Consider the following 25735-nt stretch of genomic DNA (forward strand, 5'->3'; position numbering starts at 1 on the left):
TTTTTAAGAATAGTAGACCTTACTTTAAGTTTATACAGTACAGTAGCAGTCCAAATGCTCTATGCCCCATTATGGAATAATCAGATCATTGTAAATTCTATAATTGTGCAGCTTATACAAAAAGTTCAATTACAGCAGGTAGAAGTAACTCAGTTACATAATGTATCAGTGTGTATCAAATGCAATAACTCTATGGCCATGCCTCCTGCTTTTGCCCTAACTAAAGTCCATGACAAGAAACTTTGGGTGACTATTATAGAATTCTGGACTCTCATATGTGGTAGGGAAACACACAATGCTCAGATTCCTGAACAAAGGTATTATCAGAATAATAAAATAACTTGCATGTGTCATTGATCTTTCTGATCGGAAAGGCTTCAAATGTTTATACCCTGATAAACCATAGCTTAATGGCATCTTGATTTAAATTGTGAGGATGAATGTAATATCCATGATTATAAAAGATGCAGATGGACTCCACATGACTTGATCCTAGGTCCTGTTGGTGGCACAGTAAGTTGCCTTGGGTTGCATTTACCTGTGAAATAACTTATCAAAGCATACATTCAGAAATGTGCAATAGTGCAAAAGCATAGTACAAATATTATTTGTGAAGTCATATTTCTATATTACAGCTGATTAACCTATTTATATAGAAATATGAACTCTAAGAAGAGATGGCAGGTGCTAGAGCATTTAAAAGAATATGGCAAAAGAAATTAACAGAAGTTTCCAAACTGGTTTCTCAGGCAGATATATTTTATAGGGTCTTCTGAGGCAGATATATTTTAAAGGGTGTTCTCTAGCCCTGACTTTAGAATTTTTATTTAATATTAGATTTTTGTAGAGATGTGCGACGGGCACTTTTCATGTTTGGTGTTTTGGTTTTGGTTCTGGTTCCACGCTCGTGTTTTGGATCTGGATTGGTATTGCCAAAACCCCTCTTTGGTGTTTTGGTTTTGATTTTGGATCTGGATGATTTTTTTCGGGGGGAAATCACAGAATTTGGGGGTAAGTTTGATCCTACGGTATGATTAACCTCAATAACATTCATTTCCACTCATTTCCAGTCTATTCTGAACACCTCACACCTCCCAATATTGTTTTTAGGCCAAAAGGTTGCACCAAGGTGGCTGTATGACTAAGCTAAGTGACACAAGTGGGAGGTACAAACACCTGGCCCATCTAGGAGTGGCACTGCAGTGGCAGACAGGGTGGCAGATTTAAAAAATAGGCCCCAAACAGCACATCATGCAAAGAAGAAAAAAAAGGGGCAATTAGGTAGCTGGATGGCTAAGCTAAGCGACACAAGTGTGCAGCACAAACACCTGGCCCATCTAGGAATGGCACTGCAGTCCCACTGCACTAATGGCGGATACCGGTCGCATGTCTAACACCAGCATAGTTGTTATGGCCTCAGTAATCTGCTTAGCAACAGGATATATATATATATATATATATATAGCAGTATCACTGGAATTATACGGCAATACCACTGGACATATATGGCAGCATCACTGGAATTATACAGCAGTGTCACTGGACGGGATTTATACACCATTACCACAGGATTTATACAGCAGTATCACTGAACATATACGGCAGTACCACTGGACATATACGGCAGTATCACTGGACTGGATTTATACGGCAGTACCACTGGACGTATATGGCAGTATCACTGGACTGGATTTATATGGCAGTACCACTGGATTTATACGGCAGTACCACTGGACATAGACGGCAGTATCACTGGAATTATATGGCAGTACCACTGAACATATATGGCAGTATCACTGGATTTATACAGCAGTACCGCTGGACATATACGGCTGTATCACTGGACATATACGGCAGCACAGGGACACCACCACTGGACTGATGCAGCACAACACAGCACCACTGGACTGGACTTATACTGCAGCACTGGACTTATGGCAACAGAGGACACCACCACTGACTGGACTGATGCAGCACAATACACCACCAATTAACTGATGCAGAACAACACAGCACCACTGGACTGGACTTGTACAGCAGCACTGGACATATGGCAGCAGAGGACACCACCACTGTGTCTGGACTGAGGCAGCACAAGACACTACCACTGTACTGATGCAGGACACTGAGGACGGAGACATGTCATCTTGCTACACTCTCCAATGCGGAGTGAAAATGTTAGCGACACGCAGCTCCTTATATGGAATTCAAACCCTGCGAGAATCTGACAGCAGGATGATAAAGTTTTGCCTCGTCCTGGTTTCCGAGTCAGGTGCGAAAACCCGGGCCGGGCGCGGATCCGGGCTCGGGCAGTAAAGTCTGGTAGGGTTCGGTTCTCTGGGAACCGAACCCGCTTATCTCTACATTTTTGTTGAGTTTGCAATAAGGCAGGGGTACAGAAAAGAAAAAGGGGAGGAAAGTGGTGGAGTGTAGGGAGGGTGGAGACCAGACATTTCTGGATATCATGTTAACTATGAAAAAAATAATAATATGGAACTGACACTGAAATGTATAAAAAAACACAGAATAAAAGTAAGTACACATGGAAAGCAACAACAGTATTTCAGGGGTCCGGCCAATCATCAGGGGACTCATGCAGATTAAAAGGTGAGAGGAGGTATCTCACACTTGGACACATTGAAGGAGCACCTCTGTGCCATGGGTTTCACTTCAGAATAGGGGAGTAGGGATTCGGAGAGTAAGGGACCTACAAGGTTTCCATTTCAAAGTGGTAGTGAGTCTTTGAAATTACCTTACAAATAACGGGAGAGATCACTTCCAATACTGGGCAATAGTGGACCTGGGCAATATTAAAAAATGCCCAAAGACATAGCAGTCCATTTTGGGAACTGCGAGGCTAGTTAGGTCTACAACATCCTTACTAAGAGTGTTCCCCTCCCACCCAGAATACTTTAGTATTTTTAAGGATTTACTATACATACATAACTTGTATGAGGATAAAACTTACCCAGTTCATTTTGAACTTTCTTAATTACTGAACAACCTCCTTGTTTACTCACCTATCTTGAGCAGTGCACACAAGCAACGGAAGAAGTTCCAATACAATAGCTTAAGTGAAGATATTATTGCTTGATTTGAAATTGATTTGAAATTTACATAGGACACTCCAGGCGATCAGGTTCTCCCTGGTCCCAGCAGCAAGTTGCCATAGAGCTGACCGGAGTGCCCTTGTGACACTCTGCTTGGTTTTGGCTACCTGTAGCATCCTTAATATGCTATAATCCTTGTTACCCCACCACCTCATTGTTATGTCATTATGTCACATGTCCAGGGGGTGGAGCCGGCACAAGAAGCAATTTCACTCTGCTTTTTGTTCACTTTTGAGGAAAAGCTTATTTCTTTTCACATTTAACTGATGTGGCATTCCCTCAATTTCTTGATTACTTTAAGACCTAAATGAAGCTAACAGGAATAGAAGTGTAGGAGTTAGATGTAAAAGTTGAAGTGAATGTAACACTTGGACACTTTACACCATGGGGGTAATTCCAAGTTGATCGCAGCAGGATTTTTGTTAGCAATTGGGCAAAACCATGTGCACTGCAGGGGAGGCAGATATAACATGTGCAGAGAGAGTTAGATTTGGGTGTGGTGAGTTCAATCTGCAATCTAAATTGCAGTGTAAAAATAAAGCAGCCAGTGTTTACCCTGCACAGAAATAAAATAACCCATTCAAATCTAACTCTTTCTGCACATGTTATATCTGCCTCCCCTGCAGTGCACATGGTTTTGCCCAATTGCTATCAAAAATCCTGCTGCGATCAACTTGGAATTACCCCCCATGTGCATTTTCAGGTGCATCCACAAATGCTCAATTGTGGGGGCAGTTATAAAGAGCAGAGAGTTGGAGAAATGATCTTTGTGGATAAGTATGTGTGGTACACAGGTAAAGATGCAATGCGGGTCAGTATTTATATCACTTCATAAAATAGCATCACTGAGATTAGTTCCAACAGATGATGGCCATAAACACAACTTATTTTAGTTTTTGGTCTATAATGCTTTTGAGGTAATGGTGGCATGATAGAGAGATGTTACACAGAGCTTTCAGTGATCACAACTTTAATGAATGAATGTAGAATGCAATTATGTGGCAACACAACACAGGTGAAGGTTATACATACTTGCCTACCTGACCCTCTCCATGGGGGAGAAAATGCTCTGTTCCTGGACTTTCCTGGTAATGTATGATTGCCATCACCTGTGGTGAAACACCTTTCTTATCAATTAACTAGCTCACCACAGGTGATGGCAATTGTACATTACCAGGAAAGTCCAGGAACAGAGCATTTTCTCCCTCATGGAGAGGGTCAGGCAGGCAAGTATGAGGTTATAAGTGAATAAGTGAAGGTGAAGGTTAGAAGTGAACAAGTGTATATATTCCTTTAATAGAGGAGGCCTCCTTTAGTATCTTTAATAACTGTCTCCTCTGAGGCGGCGGCCATTTTGGGAGGGACGCTTTTAATAGATTGCTGCTGGAGGATGGGACTTACGGGGACAAACGGCGGTGGGGGTAAGGAAGCGGGCATACAGCGACATGAGCAGCCCGGGCCCTCCCCTTTATGTCAGAGAGGCCGGGCCCAGGACAGCTGTGCCCCCATACCACCTTATGGCGGCCCTGCATACAGTATACATTTAAATAGGGTGACCATATTATCCCTTTTACTTGGGACGCTCATGGTTTACACAGGTTCTGTAGCTGATTAAAAACAGCTGAAATGTAGGCTTGAAGTCAACCAGCCACAGAACCTGTGTAATCCATGAGCGTCCCAGGTAAAAGGGATAATATGGTCACCCTATTTTAAATGAACGTGTCCACTCACTTTCCATAGCGGGAATTGTTAATTGTCACTATGGTTTCTATTCAGGAGGCCAATCTGGAAACACTATGGGGTATCCGATTCTGCAGCAAAACTTGAAAGAGAAGTAAGATCCTTCCATAATAAATTAAGAAGGCATGGCTTGGGAGAATGCCTAATATCTATCAATGAACATTCCACAATGCTACTTTCTAGTAAGGTAAGCTTCCATGTTTTCTACTGACTGTGTAGTGTACATATGCTATAAAAAATGTCTGACATCTTTCTGTATATGTACAATCCATACAACTGTCAGTTTCTGTCTGCACAAGATGCTTTTGAGCTCATATTATGGGGCCGTACTAGCAGATGGTAATTAAATATTTCATACAGAAAAAAATAGTTATTGTTCTTTTATTATATATACTGGATTTTAGGAGAGTGGTTTATAAGGGCATATTTATTATCTTTTTTGCAAATTTGACCCATTAAATTACATCTCTTATTACTGCTATCAGTGGCTTCACTAGCTGGGTGTGAACTGCACCTGTTGACACCATACAAGGGATTGACACCAAGCCTGGAGCTCCCCGTCACTAAGAAGGAGCCATCAGTACGGAGGGAGTCTCTGGGGACAGGCCAGCCTCCAGAGTGATGAAAACAGGGGCATGCCAAGAGGCCTTTTTTAAGGGGGAGCATGTCCTTGGCGCAAGTGGAGTACATTTAGTGCACTGGGTGACAACAACCTTAGAATGCTACTGCTGATATTTGATGAGATAAAAGATTATAATTCTGGTAATTTGTACAGAAAATCTATCTGAGATAGTGCATCTGATAAGCAAAGAGTTTTAGTGTACTTATGATGATTCTGACTATGCATGCGTAGACAGAGCTGGCCCTATCCAATATAATGCCCTAGGCAAGATTTTGGCTGGTGCACCCTAGCACCACCGCTAGTTCTGCTTCTGACCCTACGCCGCTTTCCCCTCACCCATAGCAGTCCTCATTTTGGTGTTCCTACCCCCTATATTTTAAATAGGAACAGTGCGCACATTCAGCGCACAGCTCAAAAAGGGGTGTGCTCTTGCTGGGAAGGGGAATAACCACACAATAGAACCCCCAATTCATATTATGCCACACAGTAGTGCAACTTTATTCACATTTTATCATGCGATAGTGACCGTTCACGTTACATCCCACAGTAGTACCACTTTACCTTATAAATGTTACTCCTCGCAGTAGTGCCCTTATTCACATTACATCACACTGAATTGCTCAGTAGTGCCCTTTTTATATGTTATGCCACACAGTACAGCACCTTATACACATAATGCCACACATTAGTAATTCCTCTATACACATAATACCACACAGTAATACCCCTTACACATATGACACACATTATTATGTATTTTCAAACATAATGCGCCTTACATATTATGCCTTACATATAATGCCCTTATACACATAATGTCCCTTACACATATGCCGCACATTATTAATGCCCTTATACACATAATGACACACAAGTCCCTTTAACATATGCCACACATTATTAGTGCATTTATACACGTAATGACACACATAATGTCCCTTAAACATTTGGCGCACATTATTAATTAATTTATTCACATGACACACATAATGCCTCTTACACATATGCCGAACACTACTGCACAACAAACCCACTCACATACAGCACCCACATGGCTGCTAACACTGTGACCTCTGCCTCTGCTTCAATACAGATGTGTCCACATACATCTTGCCTCAATACGCCATGCAACAGGAGATGCCTGGTGTGAGTTAGCTGGCAGCTCTACATTTGGGCATCTTTTTTGATGAAAATGCATGTTAATTGCATTACTATGTGGCTAGCATGCCTATATTCTGTGTGCGACTGTGGCTGTATCTGTATTTGAAATATCCAGCCGCAGTCACACAAAGAATATAGGCATGCCACATATATTTTAATCAGCAGAAGCTGCTTGTGCTCCTAGACATACCAAATTCCCTAGGCATTTGCCTAATGTACCTATGCCTAGGGCCTGCTCTGTGTCAAGAGATTAGAAGATCCCTCTCCAGGCAGGTGTTCACACCATATGCAAAACCCAGTAACACCATCTGAAGGTGTTGCTAGCCAATATAAAGTAGACTATCTCTGAAAATTAAACTTTTTCAGCTCGATAAATAGCTCTATAGAGAAGTCCCCATAGAGAACACCAAGGACAGTGGTTCTCTAATATACACTGGATATATCTATGATATGTCCGGCACTAGTGGGAGACTGAATTACAATTTAACTTAAACTTTCCATAATCCTGCAAAAAAAAATAAAAAAAAATTTGCTGGATGTTTGGCTTGATATAGACCAACAACAAAAACGTCAACAAAAAAGAAGAAGAAAAATATTAGAAGATGGCTCTTGAGGGGCCTTTTGTTATTTGAGCTGCTGTACTGTTCCTCATCAGAGGTGCTGCTCTTTTGACTCTGTTCTGTGCCCAGATATCAGGTAATTGATGACTCAATTATCAGCATGGATTACACCTGAGACATGACTATTTAATTCTGGCTAGTCCCAGCATTCATTGCTGGGTCATTTATGTTTATGCCATTCACCAGTGTTTCCTGCAATGTTTCTGGACTTGTGTTTATGTTGTTCCTATGTTCTATGTCTGCCAAGCAAAGGCACTTCTGCCATTCACCAGATTATTATCCTGTTGTTTGTTTCTAGACTCTATTTGCTTCTGCCATTTTTATTTCAAGACTCCTGTGTAATCTGCATTTCTAGTGTTCCTACAGTTTTCAGTAACCTACCTTTTAAGGAAATGTGCATTATCACTCCCCTGTCATTGTATTTTCCCTTAATATACATTACTCTGAATTTATTACTACATTCTGTGACTTGTGGTTCGATTGCACCGATGGGCTTTCTTCCTCCACAGCTCACCGGGCAACTCAGACAATGCTGGATCTGGGTAATCAGCACCTGCCCCCCCGCCATACACTATTATTATTGAATTATTGATTTATTGATTTGTTAATCTGCATTTACATAACGCCTACATGTTAAGCATTAGTCATGAAAAATAAATAAAAGCAATTTGAAAATCTAATTTAAGTGAAAGTAACAATCTTTAATAATCTTTAATAACTATTATGTATTTTTCTGTAGGACCATGTAACTATCACAGACCAAGGAAGAGAGACTCAAAGACCTCACAAAGATCTACATCCATTTAAGCACCTCAATCTTTCAATAACCGCATCTCCCTACCAAAGCGTTAACTCAGAGCAACTTCAAAGTTACCTCAATAAAGGGCAAGAAAACTATTGGCTCAGTCTTCAATCAAAATTAGATGGATCGCAGGTATAACATGATTTTTTCACAATAGTGTTTTTTATGTGTCACAGAAAATTTGTAAATGAAAAATAATTAAGAAATTATATTAATTAGATGTAGATAGATACATTTTAAAATACAATGCTACTTACTACCTAAAATGACTTAATCTATAGAGAAGTTAATGCACTCTGCAGTCTTATGCACTCTGCGGTCTAGACGCGTTGGTATCGTGATCCTGGTGGTTGGGATGCTGGCTGTCAAAAGACTAATAGCGGAATCCCAAAGTTTAAAATACCAACACAGGTGAATTTAGCTAGCTAACCCTGTTCCTTAACTTTCCTAACTCTAACCCACCTTTTACGCAGCCTAAACCTAACCCTCCCCCCTGAAGCCTAACCTTAACCCTTGCCCGGTGGTGCCCAACCCTAACCCCCCTCCCCGCAGTCTAAACCTAACCCTCCCTCTCCCACAGCCTAACCCTCTGGGGGTGCCTAACCCTAATCCTGCCTCCACGCAGCCTACCCCTAACCCCCTTTCCCCACAGTCTATCCCTAACCCCCCACCCTGCAGCCTAAACCTACTGCCCCCCTCGCCACTTACCTCTCCAGCAGCCCTTGGAAGCATCGTTCTGGATCCCTGCAGTTGCGATGTCAGCGTCGGTGTCTCTCTGTCACTGAGATGCGGCAGATATTGCAGCACTACATAGCAACATCAAATACTCGGCACATATATATGCAAGTTGTGCATTACGTTAATAAAAGATGAATCTTGCTTGAGCTCACCTGTGTATTGCAGGTGACCGTTATGGGCCAATACAAACTGTGTGAACTCCCTTTAAACCTTTAAATAAAGTGCCATGGTCTTGTTCAGATGTATCTGGATGGTTTATTAAAGGCACATAATATATTTTTAAGAAAATACCTTTGGGTGATATCATCATTAAGGGTATAGAAAGTGACTTAGGATGTAAAGTTGGTAAACTTGCCAGTCCCACTTCTGATGTTTTTTTTTAGCTCAACCTGAGCAAGCTGCTAGGCAGTCACAAAAGTGTCAAACGATATACAATCATTGCACCTTGTTCAATTTATAGGTTGAACAAGGCCATACACATACTAGGTGGATAAAGGGATTACCTATGTTATATGGTGGTCACTCATGCTCAATGATCACTGTATTATGATGTGGTGGTCACTGATGTTCTGTGGATTATATGGCGGTCACTTTGATGTTCTCTGCATTATATTGCGGTCACTATGATGTTCTGTGCATTGTATGGTGGTCATTATGAAGTTCTCTGCATTATATGGTGGTCATATATGCTCTCTGCATTACATGGTGGATTCTGCAATGCTCTCTGTACTGTATGGTGGTCACTGTGATGCTCTGTGGTGGGTGTGCTACTGTAGTACAGGCAGCAATACTTAGCCATTGAGTACTGAGACAGTGGAGCTTGAATGCTCCATTCAAAAGCAAATGTATCATAGAAGCATAGAATACATGCAGCAGGTGCTGTAATAGTAATTTAATGGTACTAAAAATGGGTTTGTCCTCAACATGCATATATTTCAGTCTTTACAATATTGAAGGCTATATCCGAGCAAGGATGAATACTGTCTACTGAGGGGAGGGGGATCCAAGTCTTTGCCCTGGGTGGCAGAAAGCTTCACCCCAATATGTATGTACTGTATGTAAATAAATTTCTGCAGCGGGGTACACTGGTATTCCACAGGGAATAACATTGGGGTGTAGAGTAGGGTCTTGATCCGAGGCACCAACAGGCTAAAAGCTTTGACTGTTCCCAAGAAGCTGAGCGCCGCCTCCGCTATAACCCTGTGCACAGGAGCTCAGTTTGTAAGTTGGTGCCTGCAGTGCAGGCAACTAACAGACAGGGCTGCTCCAGCAGCCCTAAGAAGAGCTATTTTTAAGAAGATAGAAGACCTCAAGGGCTGCAGCAGAGGCACTCTAGTGCTAGATATCATTCTGATAACTCCTGCTGCAGCTCCATCACCTCCCCCAGCGGTGTTGTATACTCCCGCGTCCCTGGTTGCCGGGTACTTACAGCGGAGACTCCGGTTCTTCACCCAGGGCACACACACTAACCAAAGTTCTCCGGGATCGCGTGGGCACACTCAGGGAGGAGGTAAGAGGCTCCCCCAGGCGGGACCCGCTGGAAATTGCGATCCACCATGGCCATTAGGAGGCGGGCCGTGCGCGCTGGCATGGACACTGTGGCAGTACAGGGACCCCACTAGACCACCATGGCAAGGGCACAGGTCGGATAAGGCTACAATCTATTTTATTAAGGCCCGCAGCACCCGGTGGTGAAGTCCAGCAAGGCGATAAGGCTCTGACCCGTAGCCCCTACCCCAGCCCATGGGCACCATTTAGAGTAAATGTTCCCACCCTGGAGCTGCATCTCTCTGTCTCCCTCACTCCCTGTCAGCGTTTGGGCGCCATTACACACAGCTGCGCTGATTCTGGGACTGCTGGGTGGTGCCTCCTCTGTAAAGCCGCCTGCATCATCAGCGCTGTGCATTTACAGGACACTTAAGTATTCTACATGTCGTTTAGACAGTGTTAGTTAAGAACAAGTGCTTACTTCAGGGTTATTTAGTACACGTACCCTGTGATATTTATCCAGTTTTTACTGTGCATTGATATATCTGTTTATATACATAGCTTTACTCAGTAATAGTATTGCTAGTCCAGTGCAGTTTTATTGTTTGTCATAATTCCTGCATTGTACATGTGACTGTGTGTGCATATAGCTGCTGGGTGAGTTCTACTCTGTGTATCTCACTCCTACTGCTATCCCTATATTCTGTAACCTGAGGGGGCTCTGTGTGTCAGGATTATTAGATAATATAGGTATTTCACAGGATATACGTATTTTGTATTTTTCTCTGTGTTTTTCAGTCACATTTTACCTCAGAAATCCTCTGTTTGTGCTGTCATACTGCACGGGGGGGTTGTGTTAGGTATTATATCTGCTTATATAGTACTGTGTCGCCCGTGGTTTACGGTTTCACATCATGTCAGCTACAGGGGGCGATGGGTCTGGGGCTGATTCCTCCGTGCGTGGTTATGATGTCCCAGATGCATTTGAAAATAACATGGCTGCGGAGGGTTCAGGTTCTGGGGGTTCTGTACCCCCCCAGTCAGTTTGTAACAATGGGGGCACATCAGGGCCCGCCTTGGTCTGCCTTTTCTAATTTACTGACTATGCTGGTAACTAGACTTGCGTCCCCAATGGGACCTACTGTGTCTTATCAACCTTATATGGTCCCTGCGGTTAATCCGCCATGGACAGATGACCTGTCCACTCAGTTACAGCTCTTGAATAACTCTTTGGATAAACGTATACCTGATCCTCGCCCGCCTGAGACTAAACCTAAGAAGTCCTCTAAGCAGGTTGTTACTTCCTCTCAATCCACGCATGTTCCGGATACCTATTCTGATGAAGATGGCGTGTATGCTGACCCCACAGACTCTGATGATGACTTTCCTGATGGGGAATCTGTTTCACAGATGGATGTTACTGATCTATTAGAGGCTATCAGGCTCATTCTTCAGATTGATGATGATCCTGAGCCTGCTACTACATCTAAGAAACCGGACAGGTTCAAACGTCAGAAGGTTACTAAATTGGTTTTACCTCATTCTGACCACTTGGTTGACATATGTCAGAAATCCTGGGAGAATCCAGGAAAGAAATTCACCCCGCACAAGAAGATGCTAGCCCGCTATCCCCTTGCGGCAGAATTTAGTAAAAATTGGGAAATGCCACCGCCGGTGGATGTGCAATGCGCTCGGCTGGTGGTGTCATCTGCTCTGCCTGTCACTACCGTCACTTCTCTCAAGGAGCTGATGTATAAGCGTGTGGAGGGCTGCTTAAAAGCTATCTATACCCTTGTAGGGGCTGCGCATAGGCCCATCATTACGGCTACATGGGCCGCAGAAGCTATTGAGGCGTGGGCTCAGGAAATAGAGGCTGAGTTTCCTTCCAATTTTTCTGAACATGCCAGACATTGTCTCTCTTATATTGTCACGGCATCTCATTTCATTAAAGAAGCAGCTTCAGATGCAGGTATTCTGGTGGCCAAGACTGCTACGATTTCCATTTTGACTCGCCGTATTCTCTGGTTGCGGTCCTGGTTGGTGGACTTGGGCTCTAAGAAAACCCTGGAGGTGCTCCCGTTTAAAGGAAACATCCTCTCTGATGAGTATCTCAACAAGATTGTCACTGACTTGGTGTCTGCTAAGACTGCATGTCTACCTAGTACTACTCAGTCGGCCCCGAAGGGTAAGAGTACTTCCTTTCGTTCCTATCACCCTCCGGGTAAAGCAAAGGGTCAGGCGTACCCGAAACAGTCTCGCACTTCCAAAACCACTAAGCCCAAGCATAAATGTGCCTGGGCTGCCCGTCAGCCGGCTTCCAAATCTGAAAAGCCTGCAGCATGATGGGGCGGGCCTCCCCCTGGGGGATCCCAGGGTGGGAGGCTGACTTCCACAGATCACCCATGTATGTTTGAAGACCACTTCAGATGCTTGGGTACGGGAAGTCGTCACTCACGGATTCGCTATATCCTTCAAGACACGTCCCCCTCCTCGCTGTTGCCTGATAGACATCCCTTCAGATCAGGTGAAGTCAACAACTCTCGGTTTAGTGGTACAATCCCTCCTGGACACCGGAGTTGTAGTGCCGGTGCCTCTGGCTCAGAGGGGCAGGGAGCACTGTTCAACGCTATTCCTAGTCCCCAAACCGAATGGTTCCTCCCGACCCATTCTCAACCTCAAATCTTTGAACAAGTTTGTGAGGGTCTCCAAGTTTCGTATGGAGACACTTCGCTCTATTGTCCTGGCTTAGGAACCAGGGGACTATATGGTATCCCTGTATATACAGGATGCTTACCTGCATATCCCTAATGCCATGTCACATCAGCAATACCTGCGGTTTGCTATTGGCAATCTCCATTACCAATTCCGGGCCTTACCGTTTGGTTTGACCACGGCTCCGCAAATTTTCACCAAGGTCATGGCTGTTATGACAGCTTCACTCCGCCGTCGGGGCATCAGGATCCTGCCGTCTCTGGATGACCTGCCAATTCCCCAGAAGTTCTCCTCCGTCATTCGGATCTGATGGTCCAGTTTCTGCAAGCCCACGGGTGGCTCATCAACTGGAAGAAATCATCCCTGGTCCCTGCCCAGAGCATGGTGCATCTGGGAGCGTTGTTGGACACACACAACCAGAGGTTGTTTTTGTCACAGGAGAAAGTACTGTAGCTTCAGGACAAGATACGTTGCTTCCTCTCTCGTCCGCGTGTGTCGATACACTCGGCGATGCAAATACTAGGCCTCATGGTGTCGGCTTTCGACATGGTGGAGTATGGTCAATTTCATTCCCGCCCTCTGCAGAAACTGATTCTTGCCAAGTGGGACGGCCTGCCTCACTGGATCAGGTCTCAAATGTTCTCCTTGTCTCCGGAGGTCCAGCTGTCATTCACCTAGTGGCTGCAGGACCAACGATTGAGCAGTGGTCGTCCCTTCTGGATCTCCAACTGGGTCCTTCTGATGACGGATGCCAGTCTGTGCGGTTGGGGCACAGTGTTGGAGCAACACTCTCTTCAGGGTTGGTGGACCAGGAAGGAGTCTCTCCTCCCGATAAACATTCTGTTCAATGCTCTGAAACTGGCCCGGCATCTTGTACTGAACAGGCCTGTTCAAGTACAGTCAGACAATGCCACTAATGGTGGCGTAGATAAATTATCATTGCGGCACTCGAAGCCGCATGCTAATGCTGGAAGTGTGAAAGATTCTTCAATGGGTGGAATGCCATCTGCCAGCCATATCGGCAGTATTCATTCCGGGGGTCCTCCACTGGGAAGTGGACTTCCTCAGTCTTCAGGATGTACACACCAGAGAGTGGAGCCTTCATCCAGAAGTATTTCAACTCCTAGTGGACAAGTGGTGCCTACCAGATATAGACTTGATGGTGTCTCGACACAAACACAAGGTTCCGGTCTTCGAAGCAAGAACAAGGGATCCTCAAGCGGCGTTCGTGGACGCACTGGCAATTCCATGGTACTTTCGGCTGCCGTACATGTTCCCTCCGATGTCACTCCTGCCCAGAGTAGTGAAAAAGTTCAAGCAAGAAGGAGAAATACTTCTTCTAATAGCTCCAGCGTGGCCCAGACGGCATTGGTTCTCAAACCTACAGGGTCTCTCGCTAGAGCGTCCTCTTCTACTTCCACAACGACCAGACCTCTTCGTTCAGGGCCCTTGTGTTTACCAGGAGTTGGCCCTACTGGCTTTGACGGCATGGCTCTTGAAGCTTCCATACTGAGGGCCAAAGGATTTTCTGAGGCGGTCATTCAAACTATGTTGAAGGCCCGTAAGCCGGCTTCTGCTCGGATTTACCATAGCGTGTAGAATGCTTACTTTACTTGGTGCGCATCTAAAAATCATGACATTTACAAGTTTAGTCCGGCCAAACTTTTGGCCTTCCTACAACAGGGCCTGGACTTGGGCCTTCGGCTGGCCTCCCTCAAGGTTCATATTTCTGCCTTGTTGGTATGGTTTCAGAGGAAAATTGTGACTATGCCTGATGTTCATACATTCACTCAGGGTATTTTACGGATTCAACCTCCCTATGTCCCACCTGTGGCTCCTTGGGATTTGTCGGTAGTTCTGGAGGCTTTGCAAAAGTCTCCGTTTGAACCTCTTGAATCTTCAGACCTTAAGTGGCTTTCCCTCAAGGTCTTGTTTCTGCTGGCTATTGCCTCTACTATACGGGTATCAGATTTGGGTGCCTTGTCTTGTAGGTCCCCCTATCTGATTTTTCACCGTGACCAGGCGGTTCTTCGGACGCGACCTGGTTATCTACCTAAGGTTGTGTCTTCTTTCTACCTTAACCAGGAGATTGTGGTTCCGACCTTTGTCTCTCCGGATTTATCCTCCAAAGAGCGGTCTTTGGATATGGTACAGGCTCTCCGTATCTATGTGAAGAGGACAGCCTCCATTAGGAAGTCTGATTCTTTCTTTGTACTGTTTGGTTTTCAGAAAGTGGCTGGCCTGTTAACAAGCAGACCTTGGCCAGATGGATTAGAATGGCGATTGCACATGTTTATGTACAGGCTGGCCTTCCAGCTCCTGCTACCATCAAAGCCCATTCTACTCAGTCTGTTGGACCTTCTTGGGCAGCCCGCCGTGGTGCGACCCTTGAACAATTGTGCAAGGCGGCTACGTGGTCCTCAGTGAACACGTTCATAAGGTTCTATGCCTTCGATACTTCCGCCTCCCAGGATGCTTCCTTTGGACATCAGGTTCTTGTGCCCGCTACAGTGCGTCCCCTCCCATAAGGAACTGCTTTAGGACATCCCTGATGTTATTCCCTGTGGAATACCAGTGTACCCCGCTGCAGAAAAGGAGATTTATGGTAAGAACTTACCTTTGTTAAATCTTTTTCTGCGAGGTACACTGTATTCCACGGGGCGCCCACCCTGACGCACTTAGCTTCTTTGGGTTGGTATGGCATTAGCCGCAGATACCTTCTCCTGTCGTGAGAATGTGGTGTCTGTGGCTACTAACGGTTGTCGTCTCTTTTACCTGCTACTGCATTGGACTGGTTAACAAAACTGAGCTCCTATGCACGGAGGCGGGGTTATAGAGGAGGCGGCGCTGAGCATCTTGGGAACAGTCAAAGCTTTTAGCCTGTTGGTGCCTCGGATCAAGATCCTACTCTACACTCCGATGTTATTCCCTGTGGAAACCAGTGTACCGCGCAGAAAAAGATTTAACAAAGGTAAGTTGTTACCATAAATCTCTTTATATACAGTATACTGTATGTAGTCTGCAATAATAAAGCAAGTATATATGTATACCTAGAAACAAGCAGCGCTAAACAGTAACATTATTTTCTTGCCATTTGTGAGGTACAGATTTGACCATATTGACAACATATTATAATTTTACACAATTTTTTTTCTCTAATCTACTCCCTATAGGCTCCAATTCTTACAAAATGGAAAGGACAGTTTTCTGTGAGATTAAATGTAACCAGTAAAGATGCTGTTAACTGGTATTTTAACAAGGTGAATAATTTGAGAAACAAACTTGGGGCTCAGTACATCATATTTGAAGGAGCAGAAGGCAACACATTTCTAGAGCAATCAATGCAACCTCCCAAAGGCTTGGAGGGTGACCGTTATGCTGAATATCTAGCAAAAGCGATTGCACAACTTGGAAAATCAGCAATAATTACAGCCAGTGCAAGGTAAGGAAGAATTCTGCATATAATGTAACAATCCATATTGTCGCATACTTGCCTACTCTCCTGGAAGTTGTGGGAGACTCACGATTTTTCCAGCAGTCCCTTGTACCCATGGAAGAGTTTGCCGATCTCCCACATCTCGTCTACTTCCTAGTGAATTGTTCAGGTTGGGGAGATAATACAAGGAATCTTGGGTCCATAGGGAGGGGTCAAGGCTAAAATGATGTGAATTAGATCATTTTATTCCCACCCCCTCAGACCTGTGAATTGCAGAATTTTTGCCGTGATGGGGTGGTGCTGAATAACATGAAGAGCCGGCTCGCCACCAAAGTTGTCAGCAGCATCTTCTCCTCAGGCTTCTCCTGGAGAGGAGAGTAATAAAGTAGGCAAGTATGTGTTTGTGACCAGATTCATAGCTTAGAGATGTGGAGATAGAGAGACCTTTAGTCAAGCTAAAACATGAATTCTAAAAATGTTCTTTGGGTCTGTCATCACATTTAGCAAACACTATGGATCATATAAAATAATTTTATGGGCATGTTATGTGAGTGTTACAGGCAAGTCGCCGAAGTGGTTGCAAACTCAAATGCATAATCTTTATCAGTGGAAGCCATACTGGGCCTCATTCAGATGTGGTTGGAGTTGCTCTGTATGGTAATGCAGCAGGAGGCGTCTATTACAAGCAGATGTCTCCTGCTGCAGTAGTGTTCCGAGCTGCATCCTAGGACCCAGCATCGCATCACTTAGTCACCATCGAGCAGCTTACGGCGCCGATGACAGAAATACCTGACCTCTTCCCACCCCGTAAAAAGCGTTGACACACCTTCATTTTCACAAACTGAGGCCATTGCTGCCCCCTCCCCATCCTCCCAGACGGCAGCAGGCTGTCAATCGCTGGCAGTCTGCTGCCGCTCTGTGTCCCATGTCGCAGGACCCGTACTTTGCGACAAGGGGCACACATCCAGCCACATCTGTCCCACTTTGACGGAGAATCTGCAACTAGAATGGGGCTTGTGCAAGTTTCGATGTTGCAACCGATGGTTGCACCTAAAGATGTACCAAGCAGTATATGAGCATCTAAAGATGCTCAAAGTGGATGCCTCAGTCCTTGCTCATGCAGGCACACAGCTGTACACCAAGGAAGGGTTAAACATAGAAACACAGAATTTGACGGCAGATAAGAACCACTTGGCCATCTAGTCTGCCCCTTTTTTATCCTTTAGGTAATCTCAACCCTATTTGAACTTTAATTCTTTGTAAGGATATTCATATGCCTATCCCAGGCATGTTTAAATTGCTCTACAGTCTTAGCCTCTACCACCTCTGATGGAAGGCTATTCCACATGTCCACTACCCTTTATGTGAAGTAGGTTTTCCTTAAATTTCCCCTGAACCTGCCTCCCTCCAGTTTCAGTGTATGTCCTCGAGTTCTAATACTTCTCTTCCTTTGAAGAATGTTTCCCTCCTGAACTTTGTTAAAACCCTTGGTATATTTTAAAGTTTCTATCATGTCCCCCCTTTCCCTTCTCTCCTCCAAACCATACATGTTAAGATCTTTTAGCCTTTCCAGGTAAGTTTTGTGATGTAGGCCATGCACCATTTTAGTTGCCCTTCTTTGTACACTCTCTAATGTATTTATATCCTTCTGGAGATATGGTCTCCAGAACTGGACACAGTATTCAAGATGAGGCCGTACCAATGACCTATACAGTGGAATTATTACTTCTTTTTTCCTGCTACTGATTCCCCTGGCTATGCAATCAAGCATCTGACTTGCCTTTCTCATTGCTTTGTTGCATTGCTTTCCTGCCTTTAAGTCACTTGAAATAGTGACTGCTAAATCCCTTTCCTCCTCAGTAGTTTCCATTATAGTACCCTTGAAACTATATTTAGCCTTTGGGTTTTTGAGACCCAAGTGCATGATTTTACATTTTTTTTTAGCATTAAACTGTAGTTGCCACATTCTTGACCATTTCTCAAGCCTAGCTAGGTCATCATTCATTTGTTTTACCCCTCCCGGTGTGTCTACCCTGTTGCAAATCTTTGTATCATCTGCAAAAAGGCATACTTTCCCTTTAATACCATTTGCAATGTCACCAACAAAGATATTAAAGAGGACTGATCCAAGTACAGATCCCTGGGGTACTCCAATGGTAACATTTCCTACCAAAGATTGCACTCCATTTACCACAACTGTCTGTTTCCTATCCTGCAACCAGGTTCTTATCCATTTAACTGTTTTGTAATCCACCCCCACGCTTTCAAGTTTATTTAGCAGTCTGCGATGTGGGACAGTGTCAAATGCCTTACTAAAGTCTAGATATGCTACATCTACAGCTCCCCCTTGATCTATTATTTTCATCACAGAGTCAAAAAAGTCAATAAGATTTGTTTGGCATGATCTCCCACCAGTAAATCCATACTGTTTTGGATCCTGTAAGTTGTTTGATTTAAGATATTCCACTACTCTTTCTTTTAATAGTTTTTCCATTACTTTCCCTACTACTGATGTAAGGCTTACTGGTCTGTAGTTACTTGCTTCTTCCTTGCTTCCACTTTTGTACAGTGGAACTACATTTGCTCTTTTTCAGTCCTCTGGAATGGCACCTGTATTTAGTGACTGGTTAAATAATTCTGTTAATGGTGCCACCAGCACATCTTTTAGCTCTTTTAGTATCCTTGGGTGTATCCCATCTGGCCCCATTGATTTTTCCACTTTTAGTTTTGAAAGTTCTGTTAGGACCCTCTTTTCTGTAAATGTAGTTTCATCTACCTTATTTGTATGAATGTCCTTGCAGCTTAACTGTGGCCCCTTCCCTTCTCCTTCTGTACTGAATACGGAGCAAAAATAATGATTTAGGTGATCTGCTATTGCCTTGTCTCCCTCCACCAAATTCTCACTCTCTGTCTTAAGTCTTATTATTCCTCCATTTGATTTTTTCCTTTTCTTTTATATACTTAAAAAAAGTTTAGCCCCCTTTATCTACTGACTGGGCCATTTTCTCCTTAGCTTCTGCCTTTGCACGTCTGATCACTTTCTTAGCATCCTGCCGTCTGTCAAGATACACCTCTTTGTTGTTATTATTTTGAGTCTGTTTGTATTTCCTAAAAGCCATCTTTTTTACTTTCACACTAGTTGATACTTCTTTTGTGAACCACACTGGCTTCCTTTTCCTGGTGCTTTTCCTAACCCTTTTGATACAAAGGTCTGTTGCCCTTAGTACTGCCCTTTTCAGGTTTTCCCACCTCTCCTGCACTCCTTTCAAGTCCCTCCAGCCCGCCAATGAATCACTTAAACATGTAGCAGTGTCTATACAGTCACAGACCTAATGCAGGGAAAGGATGTACAAACAGATGCTGCATCATGCAACCCAGAATCAGGCCCTATATTATCGACCTTCATAGGGGCAGATTTATCAAAGCTTGGAGAAAGATAAAGTTGAAAGAAAGAAATAAAGTACCAACCTATCAGCTCCTGACATTTTTCAAACACAGCCTATAAAGTGACAGAAGTTGATTTGTTGGTACTGCACATTATCTCTCTCCAAACTTTGATAAAATCTGCCCCTTAGACAGAGCCGGCCCTAACCAATATGATGCCCTAGGCAAGATTTTGGCTGGTGCCCCCTACACCACCGCTGGTTTTGCCTCTGACCTTGCACCTCTTTCCCAGCACCATCACCCCTCACCCATAGCAGTCCTTGTATCCCCTATATTTTAAATAGGAACAGTTTGCACATTTGACGCACAGCCCAAAAAGGGGCATCTTCTTGCTGGGAAGGGGCATGACCACACAATAGTAACCCCAATTCCAATTACGCCACACAGTACTGCAACTTTATTCACATTTTATCTTGCGATAGTGTCCATAATTCACATTACATCCCACAGTAGTATCACTTTACCTTATAAACGTTACTTCTCACAGTAGAGCCCCTTATTCACATTACATCACACTGAATTGCTCCTTATTCACATTACACCACACCCTATTGCTCTTTATTCACATTAGACGACACAGTAGTGCCCTTTCTATATGCAACGCCACATAGTAGAGCACCTTATACACATAATGCCACACATTAGTAATGCATTTATACACAATTTCACACAGTAATGCCCCTTACACATATGAGACACATTAATGTCCTTATAAACATAATGCACCTTACACATTATGGCAACCTTTATTAATACCCTTTTACACATAATGTCCCTTACACATATGCTGCACATTATTAATGCCCTTATACACATAATGACACACATAGTGCCCCCTACACATTTGCTGCACATTATTAGTGCCCCTATACACATAATGACACACATACAGAAGTACCCTGTTACACATATGCCGCACTTTATTAATGCCCTTATACACATAATGACACACATACAGTAGTATCCTGTTACACATATGCCGCACATTATTAATGCCCTTATACACATAATGACACACATAGTGCCCCTTACACATATGTTGCACATTATTAATGCATTTTTACATGACACACATAATGCTCCTTACACATATTCTGAACACTACTGCACAACTAACCCACTCACATGCACACAGCACTCACACTGCCACTAACACTGTGACCTCTGCCTCTGCTTGGATACAGATGTGTCCTCACAAATCTTGCATCAATGCTAACGTCGGGCACCTTTTTTTTAATGAAAATGCATCTTATTTGCATTGCTATGTGGCTAGGATGCACAAGCAGCTTCTGCTGATTAAACTGACATGCAGCATGCCTATATACTGTGTGAGACTGTGGCTGTATCTGCATATGAAATGCTACATACAGAATATAGGCATGCCGCATATCATTTTAATCAGCAGAAGCTGATGATGCCCCTAGGCATATCAAATGCCCTAGGCAATTGCCTAGTTTGCCTATGCCTATGGCCGGCTCTGCCCTTAGAATCATAAGGTTCTTGCACTTCATTTTTTCCCCCACAATGAAGAAGCCTTAATTCTTGCACCACTTTTATACATGGAGAATAGCTAATGATGATGTTCACTTTCAGCTATTTATCTTCACCACCTGTGATTTATAGATTGAGAGAGTATCTCCTCCCATAATTATGAAGCAGCAGATTTTGTAAAGAGAAAAATATCCTTGATACAATAAAAGTCTGCAACTGATTAGGCAGATGAGTGTTAGCATCCAGTCTTGTTTAGTTTTATTTTTTTTTAATACATCCTTCCAATAGCATGGATAGATTTCAGCATTAGCTTCAGGCACCACTTCCAAGTACCTTAATTCAATGTGAAGACGGATATTGGGAATATGTATCTGGGAAATAAAAGTCATGGGATCGAAAAAAATTACTTCATTTTTCTTGCAATATTTGAGCTGTAAAACAAACATAGCAAAATATACTGATTGCTAAATTTTCTTCTCAACAGGTCTAATTACTTACCACTCTTTGTTCAAATGAGCCCCCTCCACTCAGACTGGAGCTATCGTGGAATAAAGGGAATCGTTCCCTCTGTACTGCACTACAGTTTGTTAGGAAACAATTTTTTCATTCCAGATGCAGTAGGTAATGGTTTTATTGGTTATCTGTCTGCTTACTTATGTGTACACAATAATCTAAAATATTAAATTTTCCCTATATCATGCCCTTTTACACTATCTGTTATTTAAAAAAATAATTTTTTTTAACTATTCGATGTTAGCCATTACTATTTTCCAAAAAGTATACTTTGCTGACCACTGTCATGGAGTTTCAGATTGTTGGTAAACAACCTTCTCTTAAGGGCTCTACACACATGGCGATGTGCCGCCGAGGTGCCCGATGGCCGATACGACAGACGGGCAACCCAGCGGCAGGAGGAGGTGACGGGGGGAGTGAAGTTTCTTCACTTACCCTGTCACCCGGCTCCATAGCAGTGCATGCTAATATGGACGGGATTGTCCATATTGGCTTGCATGTTTTTAAACGAGCCGGCACCAACGATGAACGAGCGCGGGGCCGCGCTTCGTTCATCATTGGTGCTTACACACTGAAAGATATGAACGATATTTGGTTCATTAATGAACAAGATCGTTCATATCTTTCAGTAGTATCGGCCAGTGTGTAGGGCCTATTAGACTGATAACTGGTTATAATGTGCCATAAGCACCACAATATTGACACTAGAATGACGACATGGTTTAACATGTCAATAGGCACTATGTCGACATCCTCAGAAGGTCGACATATTCACAATGTCACCATGTGAAATATCAACATTCTCAGAATGCCAGTGGTTATGGCAGTGTATTCACATTAATAATTGATAATAATCGACTGTGGCATTATACATTCCCATTTGTAAACAATACAAATTGCATTTAATTTAATTTCTATTGCATTGGTGATTATACTTATATTTTATATGGTAAATGTGACTATCCTTGTAATGTGAGGACACTGGGGGTCATTCCAAGTTGATCGCTAGCTGCATTTGTTCGCAGCGCAGCGATCAGGCTAAAAAATGGCAGTTCTGTGCATGCGGCGCAATGCACACGCGTGACGTACGGGCACAACGAACAATGTAGTTTTGCACAGGGTCTAGCGATGCATTTCAGTCGCACTGCTGACCGCAGAGTGATTGACATGAAGTGGGCGTTTCTGGGTGGCAACTGACCATTTTCAGGGAGTGTGCGGAAAAACGCAGGCGTGCCAGGAAAAATGCAGGCGTGGCTAGGTGAACGCTGGGCGGGTTTGTGACGTCAAATCCGGAACTGAATAGTCTGAAGTCATCGCTGAGTATGTTTTGAGCTACTCTGAAACTACACAAAATTTTTTTTTAGAGCCGCTCTGCGATACAACCGTTCTCATTTCTGCTAAGCTAAAATACACTCCCAGTGGGCGGCGGTATAGTATTTGCACGGCTGCTAAAAACTGCTAGCGAGCGATCAACTTGGAATGACCCCCACTATTCTCTATTGTACATGACACAACAGTACAAATTGGGTAATATGACAGGCGATACAGGCACAAATTTCCTTATCGGAACGACATATCGTGCATATTGTCTGATGTGTAAGCACAATTACGTGCTCCTGGGAGTTGCATGTGACATGATCTGGTCAGCCGAGCCGCGTGGCCAACCAGATGATATTGCATGTGTTGCATGCATATTAATGAAGGACGGAACAGTGTATATATATATACATACATACCCTCCAACTGTACCTTTTTGGCAGGTACAGTACCATTTTTTATGGTCTGTACCGATTTTTGGCTCTCCAAACTTCCATTGAAAGTATAGAAAAAGGGGTGTGGTCACACAATTTAACCCGTGGCCCTGGATGGCCTGAACCCCTCTCTTTTCCCCTGGTACACACACAGTGAGTGAGTGGTCATTCAAGTCTTGACACAAATGTAAGAGGTGCGGCGGTGCGTGTGGTGGTGCCTGCTGCCGTGCAGGTGTAGTTTCGGTACTCACCAGGCGCCGCTCTCTCTCACCTTCAGGTACCGGAACCTTCAACGGACCTGGCAATCTTCAGTCGGATCCGGACACGGCGATTCCCTCTCGGAGCTGACCGACGACCGAGCTGAGGAGAAAATAGTCTACCTTAAGGGGGGTATCAACCCTTCTTCCACCGGAAAAGGGGATACCCCAGGGGTGACGGCGACCTTCACCGGTTGGGTCAAAGGTCATCACTGGCACAAAGCCTCAGCCACCCAGATTCCACACACTCGCACTCTTGCGCGTAGTGTGATGAAGGGGATTCTCACGTCCGTGAGCAATCCCTATTCCGGCGCTCGGGGACAGACAAGGGACAAACGTACACAGATGCTACTCACCGTTACAAGTCTTGCACTCCGATCTTCTCCACTTACAGGTCCCTGTAAGGAGGTAAAGAGAAAACATCCGTGCAGGGCCAAGAACTACCCTAGTGTGCGTCCGCTACACTAGCTACATAAACAGAGCCCTCAAACTAGCTCGTGTGGGTGGTGCAACACAACTATGCACAAACTTAACACAAACAGACATTTTGCCCTGCACGGTAACAACATACATCACAATATCGGATTACAAGATCCCACGGTGCTGTCCCTTTAAGTACCCGACTCAGAACACCCAGTAGTGGGGGCCGCACAGCTCACCCACCTCCCGTACTCTCTTCTCAGGGGCTCAGGCCGAGCGGACCTGCCTACCTAAACACCTCAGGGTGGCCTGGGCCTAGTGCCCAGTGCCACCTTTATTCACCTCGGGGGCACTTATTCACTGGGCCTAGCGCCCTCTGACTGCGCACAGGCCGGAGGCCTGACTTCACCCACGGGCCTAGCGCCCGCCTAACTTGCTGCCCGTTGGGTGACCAGGGCCTAGTGCCCAGGGTCACCTTATGTTCCTAGTGGCCGCCAACTGGACTAGGGCCTAATGCCCTCTACTGTCCCCCAGGCCTATTGCCTGTGTTTGTCCCTCGTGCCTAATGCCCGCCTATCTTGCGCCACGGGCCGGGGGCGACTAGACGTGGCCGCGGGCCTAGTGCCCGGCTAACAGGGCCACGAGCCCAACAATGTGCCCACGGGCCGGGAGGGCTCAACTACGTGCCCACAGGCCGGAAGGGCCTGACTGTGCCCACGGGCCTAATGCCCGAACACCCGGTGGTCTAGGGAGGGGCGGATACAGGGGCACCTGAAAAGGGCCTACCTGACCCGCTGGGAGAGGCACCGGGGGGGAGCTTCGTCAGCTCTCTTACTTCCCACCCCTGGTGACCTCTCCGGCGCTCTCTTCTTCAATCTTCGGCCGCTGGCCCGTCCTGGCCAGCGGCGCCGCCGTCGCCTCGACGCGTCCAGCCGCCGCTGGACATCTTCCCGCAGCCGGTCGTCTCCTCGCCTCTTCCGCGGCCTCAGGACCTCCCACCGCGACGTCCTCTTCTTCCTCGCGCCGCCGGGATCTTCGCCGCTCTCCGGCGCGGCCTCCTCTCTCCTCGCGGCGTCTTCTCCTGCGCTCTTCCGCACGCCCGGTCTCTTCTGCTCCCGCCCGGCATCTGACGTCAGACGCTGAGGGCGGGGCCTGTGACGCGGCGAGCGCCGATTGGCTCGCCGCGCCCGCTTCTGATTGGCCGGCGCCCCGCGAGCCGCAATTGGCTCGCGGACGGCGCCGGATTTCAAAAGCCGCGTGCGGCGCTTCTGATTGGCGTCCAGAACGGCGCCAAATTTAAAGTGCCGCCGCTACCCGCCGCCGCCGACAGCCCGGTGCAAGGAAACGTCCGATCCCTGCACCGGACACCCGCCGCCGCCGCACACCCAGCGCTGGGGACAGACAAGCTGCCCCAGCGCTGTCCACCCTCA

General features: G+C 45.0%; 1 protein-coding gene across 1 annotated transcript in view; it reads left to right on the forward strand.

Annotated features, from left to right (window-relative positions):
• The window catches only part of MYORG (myogenesis regulating glycosidase (putative)), a 123637-nt gene that overhangs the window by 61105 nt on the left and 36797 nt on the right, over positions 1-25735 (forward strand). The window contains exons 4-7 of the mRNA XM_063946091.1: positions 4887-5037; positions 7993-8187; positions 16167-16435; positions 21849-21985. Of these exons, the coding sequence (XP_063802161.1) occupies positions 4887-5037; positions 7993-8187; positions 16167-16435; positions 21849-21985 (752 nt within the window). The remainder of the gene's footprint in view (positions 1-4886; positions 5038-7992; positions 8188-16166; positions 16436-21848; positions 21986-25735) is intronic.

This window comes from Pseudophryne corroboree, chromosome 11 (assembly GCF_028390025.1).
Source record: "Pseudophryne corroboree isolate aPseCor3 chromosome 11, aPseCor3.hap2, whole genome shotgun sequence".
In the NCBI taxonomy this organism is placed as follows: domain Eukaryota; kingdom Metazoa; phylum Chordata; class Amphibia; order Anura; family Myobatrachidae; genus Pseudophryne; species Pseudophryne corroboree.